This window comes from Rhagoletis pomonella, unplaced genomic scaffold (assembly GCF_013731165.1).
Source record: "Rhagoletis pomonella isolate Grant_MI unplaced genomic scaffold, Rhpom_1.0 Rhpom_scaffold_02724, whole genome shotgun sequence".
Lineage (NCBI taxonomy): Eukaryota > Metazoa > Arthropoda > Insecta > Diptera > Tephritidae > Rhagoletis > Rhagoletis pomonella.
Window position 1 is genome coordinate 1 of NW_023461277.1, and position 8,761 is coordinate 8,761.

At 35.6% G+C, this 8,761-nt stretch overlaps 1 protein-coding gene across 1 annotated transcript; it reads left to right on the top strand.

Moving 5' to 3' along the window:
* Positions 1–7,366: 7,366 nt before the first annotated feature.
* Positions 7,367–8,028, top strand: LOC118753663 (cation channel sperm-associated protein 2-like). The gene is made up of 2 exons (XM_036488536.1): positions 7,367–7,714; positions 8,004–8,028. The coding sequence occupies exons 1-2, from the start codon at positions 7,371–7,373 to the stop codon at positions 8,026–8,028; spliced, it is 369 nt and encodes a 122-aa protein (XP_036344429.1). The 5' UTR covers positions 7,367–7,370.
* The last annotated feature ends 733 nt before the right edge of the window (positions 8,029–8,761 follow it).

Below are 8,761 nucleotides of genomic sequence, written 5' to 3' on the forward strand. Positions count from 1 at the left end.
TTGGTTTGATGGGATCAAAGCTAGCTTATAGCTGGTGAAATTCAAAAATTAGGTGGTTCTCACAAAAAATCAAATATTTCCAGGCCGTGGCTACATATGCACCTATATACATACTTATTCAATATGTATATACGTACATACAAATGTATAAATATGTATATGAGTTAAAAGGATGAGCAGAAGAAGCTTTGTGTTAGAGTCGCATTTCAGAAAAGCGCAAAAATTGAAACATTCCGCAAATTTCAAATATTCAACTGCTGTCAAAAATGTCATTGTCACATTGGCGGTAGTTTCACACGCTCCCCAAATCTCAGTAACACAAACGAAAGAGCAGGGAATGGCCACAGGACCTCCGACTGTGCAGTACCAAAGAAAACAATGCGTGTTTATGTTATGTGTATACACTAGGGTGACTGACTCGGTTTTTCCAAACCGGCTCCCATCGTTTTTTTTTTTGAAGTCTATAGGCGGTTTTTGGAAATCTTGATTTGTCAAATATCGAATAAACCGGGGTTTTTGATCGAACAAACCGGTTTTTTTATTTTATCCAAAGCTTGACCTCTGAGTATAACTTTAAGGTTTTTGAAAGTTTTGCAATTCAAGGGAAGCCTACAAATAGTTTCAAAATTATATCCTAGGTTATTTTAGGATGAACAGTATATCTTATAACAAATCATCCTGTATACTTGGCGCCGAAACGCTTTTTTCTTATTTGGCCGAGCTTATCTTCGTATTCGTATTCTGCTTTTTTATGGCAGAAGTACACTTGGAGGGTTGCCATCGTCTGCCGAGGGGCGATATCCGCTTGAAAAAACTTCTGTTGAGGGATCTCCAGAGTTGCAGTAGCCTGTAACCTGTAAACATCCGGATACGGCGGCAAGAGCACTACTCAAAGCCGAAAAATGTTCGAAAAAAGGCAATAAGGTATTAAAAACAAGACCAAACGTGAATTTTTCACTGATTTTCGTTTTAAGTTTGATATAAAAAAAAAATAAAATTTTTTACTTATTTTGCATTGCTCTTTTTTTAATAAAAGCTATCTTTACTGTTAATAGTTTAGTTTAATTTTTTGGTCATGACTTCATACAGCAACACACGAATTTTCACAGTGTAAAAACTATATAAAATAAAACCGGTTTATCCGGTTTTTTCTTTCTTTTAATTTCAAAATCGGCAACCGGTTTTTTTTTTAATTGCATATTTTCGAATAACTCGAAAATCGGTTTTGGAAAAAGGCGAATATTCGGATACCCTAGTAATATATTTCATTCTACAACAAAAAGCATAAAAATATAATTTCTAAACTTTGTGCAAAACTAGCGAAAATTCAATAAATTTTTAAGCAAATTTTCAACTTTTTAATCAGATTGTTTGGAATTTTCTGGAGTATGCAGTTTTGTAGCCCATTGAATGCTAGTAAAAAATGCAGGTTCCGAGTTAGTCAAAAATCGCATTGATTTTTGAGAATTTTTTCGTTGAAGGTGTTTTGCACTTTTTCCATATAAAGTATTTTCGAAAAAATTTGTGTGTATGGAAGAGACTGCGTGAAAAAAAATTTACAAAAATCAACGGTAATTCCTAGCTACTTAAAATTTGTACTTTATTATAATAAAATTGATTGGGCTACCACTCTGAATAAAAAGTTGAAAGTTTGCATGAAAATCTGCTGAATTTTCGCGAGTTTTTCACAAACTTCATATTTTTATAAAAAAAAAAAAAATTATAAAAAAAATTAGCGGAAAATATTAGATATAAACTGGTGCATATAATGTGAAAAATTCGTTGTGCCAATACTTTTTGCCGGCAGTGTATGTATATGAGTGAACAAAAAGCAAGTAAACAGCTCAATTCAGAAACATTTACGAAATTTTTTTATAGCATTCCTATGTATATTTTCGATTTACACCATTTTTTTTCAAATTTCACATTTCTTTCTCCTTCTGCGTGTTTTTGTGACGCACATGACACGCCTAAATGACAACACCACCACCACCACCAACAATTGTGTCACTCACGTCGAAAGCATTCGCGGCAGCAGCAATGACAATTCTTGGGAAAAAACGCCAGCGATTATGGCGTTCGTTACAGTTGATTGCTTTGGCAAACAAACAGACAGACAGACAGACAAACAGCAAATTGGCATTTTGACGTTTCGCTCTTATTACAATGTCATTTAAGCGGCGGCGTTTGAACCAAATTGGAGGCGTAGAAGGAGGGCTATAAGAATTGTACGAACTGCGAAAAAAAATCAAGTGCAAATATTTAATTTGCTTTGAGATAAAAAGAGCAGACAAATGGCAATAGGTATGTTTAACGCGATGACAACAACAAGCAAGCAATCAATGCAACAACAGTACACATCGTCAACATCGATTTGCCATTTTGCCAAGTGTTTGCTGCGGGTGGGAGTCGCTTGCTCCCCCCTAATGTCTCGCACCGTTAAATGCTGGCTATTTGAGTATATTTTTGGCTTATAATTTGTATGCATTATTTTCCAATTTCGCTACCAAATATTCATGTGCGTACATGCATACTTACATGCAAAGTTTCATAAATATTTTTGGCTATAGGTAGTTTCACTTAATGGCATTAGCAGCCATGTTAGCAATTTAACTTTTGCTGAGATTGTGACATTTTCATCAAAATCAAGCTACCAGTTTGAAAATTATAATACAATTTTTTGCTCAAAAGAATTTGGTCCACAAAACAAAAAAAAAAAATTATTTTTTAAATTAATAAAAATAAAAATGAGTTGCGCATTTCGAAGCTGCAAAAATACGAAATACCACTGTAACTGCAAGGAAGACGGTACAAAATGTTTAAAATTTCCACGGCTTAAGCCCTTGCGGAGTGAGCAAGGAAAGCCTTCTAAAATATCTGTGCATATTTTCTCAACATTGATGGTGACCAGTTAACAAAGTCCGATTTTTTTTTTATTTATTGTGCAATTCAAATGTGACTCTAGAGGAAAGGACTGTAAAACGTTTTTTTTTTCAATTCCATATTCAAATCTAAAGTTACATACATATGCCATTATCCGTTGCATATCGAGGTAAAATTGCATTCTTTGTATGTACATATTTTCACTACATATGTATGTATATCATGTACTAGACTTGTTTGGTTTCCAGGCAGGTTCTTGCTGTTCATCTAAAAAGACTAAAATATTTACACCCATTTACTGCGAAAGAAATTACCATCTCGAAATTCCCTAATTTATTTTTAAATATTAACAATGTGGTAACGCTGCTAGCAACATGAACAAATTATGAAGCTTAAAAAATCTCAGTATCCTTAAAAAAGTTGTTTATTGAAACTACCTTCTTTTCGCGTCTGCTTTAACCTGCCTGCTGAAAATTCCCTTCTGTATGCATTTACATACAAACATACAGACATAAGTATTCTATTCCTATGCAATTGTTTTTTAATTCCTTTGGCCGATTACCCGATAAAATTCAAGGATTGACAATTATCAACCCATTCACGGCCAATCCTTTCGTGACCTATAGATATTGCAACACATACCCATATGAACATTTTTTCGAAAAAACAACCGTAGTCGCAGAGTAGTTAGAGCTATTTTCACACGGTAGGGCCCAGGTTAGATTCCTGTTCTGAGCAACATCCAAAAAAAAAATTGTTTAGCAGTCCTTCGGGAGGAAATGGCAAACCTCGGAGTTTTCTTCTGCCATAAAAGAGAGACACATTTTCCCTTCGGAGCGCAAAATTATAAATCCGCCTCATTTGCTTTTCGAAAAAATTGGGGCTTTACACATATCCTATCCCAAAAAAAAATCAGATATTCATATGAATTCATAGCTGCGTTTGACTCTGATAACTTTCTTTATAAGGGATGGTAAAATATAGTATAAAGCCTTAATTAAAACTTAGTTCAGAAGATTGTTGGGCGCAAAAATACCATAAAGATTCCGCGAAGAAGAAATCCTGCCGTCAAATATATTTCAAATGAAAGTTATTTTGCACGGTGATGTTTCATTCTACAGGTATTTATTTTAAACTACATAAATAGATGTATGTACACATCTTTAAGTTTACACAAGCATTTAAGTCACACAGTATGACCGCGGAATTTTCAAGCTGTACCGGCCGGCTGCAGACGGAGGATAGGGCAGCTGCAGAATTCACTTGGCTTGCTGCTCGACTGCGCGCATTGTTTGTTTTCGTGAATTCGTGCTGGTCATAGGGGCAGGTTGTTCGACAACGAAATTCCTACCTTGCCTACGCTTCATTTCCAGTACGATTATGAATGCGGCTAATGAAGCGTAAATGACCAGCGGCATTTCGTAATTAGTTATGTACGACTACACATATAGCCATAGCAGCTGAAAAAGGGTGGGTTGGTGGAGAGGTCAATTTTGAATAATTACAATGCAACAGACAATTTTACAAATTAACTACATGTATATTATAAAAAATAAAAAAAAAATTAAAAAAAAGTTTTGTAAACGCCAATCTATTATTATTATGTGTAGTATATGTATATGTACTTATGTATGTATGTATGTTAGACTGACTCAAAAAAATCGACAAACTTTTTTTTATTAATAGCCGCCCCTTCAATACCCCCTCAATACCTTCGGGGGGATGTAAAAAGATAATTTTAATTATTTTACCTAAAATAGGAGAAAAACTGTAATAATGGCAAAATTTTCACTTTTTGTTTGAATAACCGTTAAACCAAGAAATTATATGAGACGTTTATTGTAGAGCGTCTAATTTCCCATAAAAATATGTATAGCATTTTTTAGTTCAATAATTTATAGCCGAGAAAACAAATTCCAAAGATGAAGGCAATTTTTTTCTAAGTAATTTTTATAGGAAATAGAAAACTGCGATGGGCAACCTTTTAAACTTAATACTAAAAATTTCGCTTTTAATGGGCATCTTTTGACATCCCCGGGGGCATTGAAGAGTTAGTCGACGTAATGTAATTTTTAATACATAAAACCTCAAAACTATTTGTATAATAATTTTTTCTTTAATTGGGTTATAAAGTGACTTTTATTCGGTTGTAAATCGGTTGGGCACGGAAGCGCGATTAAAGTGTTTGCATTTATTTACTTAAACAAACAAACAAAAAAATAAGTCCACGTGGTGACATTTCTAAATCTTTGCTAGCATGTGATTGCGATAGCGCTAAGAACAGTCTTTGATTACATCCAGTGTTACCGCAGCCTCCCAAATAAAAAAGTATCCAAAATTTAGCCTTAAAAGTTTTGTTTTAAGTATCCACTTATCATTCTTAAAATAGCCGATAAGTTGCAGAGAAAAAAGCGTATTATGTGGTTACGTGGCATTTCCGCATTTTGATGAGTACATTGAATGTTTTCTACCATTTCTAGAGCAGCAGCGGAGCTAATTTTTACTAATTCTCCCCAAAAACTTCAATATCATCTACAACCTCAATCTTATAGTCAAATTTTAACAATCGGCATTGCACTATCTAGCATGCATAATACTTAAATGGCATGTAATCAATGTATTATTATAGTTTAGAGGATCATTACTATAGAAAATACTAAAACCAGAGTCCGATGGCAGTCAAATTGAAGGGTTTTTATTTTTTTACGCGGTCTAAAGTATCTATATGTATGTAATATGTTTTTGTTTAGAAAGATATCCGAATTTGTACTGAGCACCAAAAAAGTGTCCACACAAAATTCGTTGGGAAAAGTATTCGTTTGGATCCGAATGGATCAAAACGGCAACATTGATTACATCACACACCCGCAAGTACATATGGACGTGTATTACGTGTACATATGCACATATGCGCATATGTGTGTAAATTAGGGTGGTCCAAAAATACGTGGAAAAAAAGGAAGTCGGAATTTTTATATAAAATACAAGGAAAACTTTGAGCACTTTGAGCGCTTTGAGCGACCTCTAAATATTTTTTTGATTTCAAATGAAAAATAAGGGTCTATTTTTTCGATATAGAACAATCCTAGGGGGTGAGAGTATTTAAATTCCTACTTTACTTCACAGTATACAGTACATCAGCCATTGACTATATGCTTATTTGAAAATTAATACATGAATACATATTGTGAATGTATAGGATTTTTTTGTCATTAACCCATAGAGGCAACTGATGCAAAAGTACCCACAAATGTTTGTTGATATATTTGACACCTGACTTTCGTTAAAATATCTAAATTTTGTTCGAGTTAGCGTGTTTACAAAGAGAGAGGGCTGAACCTATTCATCTCATCATTCTGAATATTTTGATATATGTATATGTGTATATATGTAGGTACATACATTTTATACGGTTAACCAACGCGCTTGCTTATCTGCATAAACCGTCTTTACTTGCATTAATTCATGCATTATCCTCTTTCAAATGTGAATAAGCGGCTGACCAAATACATACAAATTTCGTGCATTTGAAAATTAGAGAGTTCTACCTTGAGCTAAGTAATACTTGTTTTACCGCCTAATCGATGGGACCATTTTACAAAGTCAGCCCACCATTGTTCACTCAAAGTTGTGTTCGGAACTGCACCGGTCCTAAGCGCTTACGCTTCACGCTTGATTTGCTCGGAATTTTGTTTTTCTCATTATCTTATTTTATGTGACTTGAAAATATTTTTCACTATAAGAAAATATTTAAATTTGATTTCATTTGGGTTAACGAAAACGACAACTGTGAAAAAAAAATATCAACCAATACATTCAAACAAAATGTCAAATAAGCATATTTACATTTTTTGTTTTGGCTATCTGGATTACCGTATACTGTGCTTTACTTATTTTGGACCACCCTAGTGTACATACATAAATACAGTCGTTCGTTTGCATTAAAACATTGTTGCACTAATTGTTATGGTTTTTTTTTTTTAATAAACAAATTCAGATACAAATCAGAGGTAAATAATAATTGTGGATAAATAAATTGTGAGTGGAAAAAACAGGTAAACAACCTTGCAAAAGGTGAAGCAGAAATCAAATACGCGAAACTGTCGGTTTAAGCGACACAGAAATTAATGAATTTTAAATTACTTGCCTGAAAAAAATAAATAAATGAGGGTATAAAAACATTAACACAGGTTAATGCCAATGCAAAAGCAAAACAAGGAAAGATAAATAAACAAGTGACAACAACAACTCAGTGGAGCATTTAGAAAGTGAAAACTGCTTTGAAATGCGAAAAGATAAACAAAAGGAAAAAGAAACGTAAACATCAAAAATTTTCAGTTGCAAATTGTTTTGCCTTATCCACACGATAAGGTCGCTAACAACAACATTAATTTGCGAACTATTCACCAACTTAACCAAGAATCCATATATCCAGGGCAGCCTGTGCACTGCTGCCTGCAGCGAGCGAGCCACTACTACCTTCAACAATGTTTATCTCGTTTATGAATTGTGAATGCGATAGCGAAAGCAGCCACAGCGATACAATGTCCGTGGAGCAATTGCTGCTAGCCGTGCGGGAGGAAACCGAATCGGAAGACGACGACGACGACGACGACGACGATGACGACAGCAATGAGGATGGCGGAAATGATGCGAATGGCAGCTGTAGGGAGGCAGATGGTGGCAGTGAAACTGAATCGAGCCACACAGTCGATTCGACAACCAGCGGTGCGCCACTGCTTCGCCGCTTCCGACGCTCGTCCATTGGTATGCAGCGCAAGGCGGCATTTCGTCAAAGGAAATTGGATTCGTTGGGCACTTGGCGGAAGCGGTAAGTGAAATTAATACCAAAAGGAAGGATGTACATCTGTAAATGCGTATGTATGAACATGCATACATATGTACATATGTTTTTTATGTGCACGAATGAATATATCGACATTAATGATTGAATGTTTTATTTATTTATGCGATAATTTGATATAACTGCAGGATTATGTACAGTTGCTATTTGTTTATATAGTATACATATGTAATACACATGCGCCTACTTACAGGTCGATATCAGCATTACTTACAAAAGCTCACACCACTTTTTTCTTAGAAATTTTCCTTTTCAGTAATCCATCCATGACAAAGTTATAAACGATGTGTGCATATGTATGTAACTGTATTTACACAATAGCATTTCAAAGGCCTTTGAAATTGAGAACTAGACGGTGAGTATTAGTTCTTTGTGATACCACTACTTCGGTTCGTGCCGAGGAGGACAAAGTTTCGCAGGCAGCAGAGGTTAGGTGCCTAAGCCGCGATCCAACAAAAGCTAGACTGTCTAAGAGGAAGTGTTGGACAGATTACAATCCAAAAAAAAAAAAGCTTAACAGTCTAAGTGCGTTTTTACAGTTAACAGGGTTAACTCAAATTCGGCAGTTAACTTTCAGTTTTTGTACTGAAAAGCGGTAGTTAACTGGGAAAGATTCCACCCCATTGTCCCCTTGCAGCTGCGAAAAAGGGGGTCAGGTTTGGTCAGGTCAATCTCACTGTGTGAACCCCATTCGGGCAGTGACCTGTCAGTACACCCACCAGTGTTGAAAGATGTGGTTTCCCAAGCCTAATGAGATACCTAGACCGCCGCGGTCCACACTCGGCTAGAGCGACCTAGCAGTGACGCATGCACTGGCTTATCGTTCGCCGAGTTGACGCAGGGCCCACCTTTTCAAGAGAAGTCCGCAAGAAGTCACTGCGCACCCTCTCTTTTTTTAGTCATACTGGTTCGGGGGTGCCAGTTCATCAGCCACACACTTTCCTGCGATATCACTATGGCCCGGCACTTCAACAAGTTTGACAAGATAATATTCCGACCGAAGAGGATTTGTGA

What these genes read in the sequence shown, in the direction of transcription:
- LOC118753663 (XM_036488536.1), top strand. Translation starts at nt 7,371, where the DNA reads ATGTTTATCTCGTTTATGAATTGTGAATGCGATAGCGAAAGCAGCCAC. An exon ending in TTGGGCACTTGGCGGAAGCG is followed by an intron (nt 7,715 to 8,003) that starts GTAAGTGAAATT and finishes TTTCCTTTTCAG; the next exon opens with TAATCCATCCATGACAAAGT.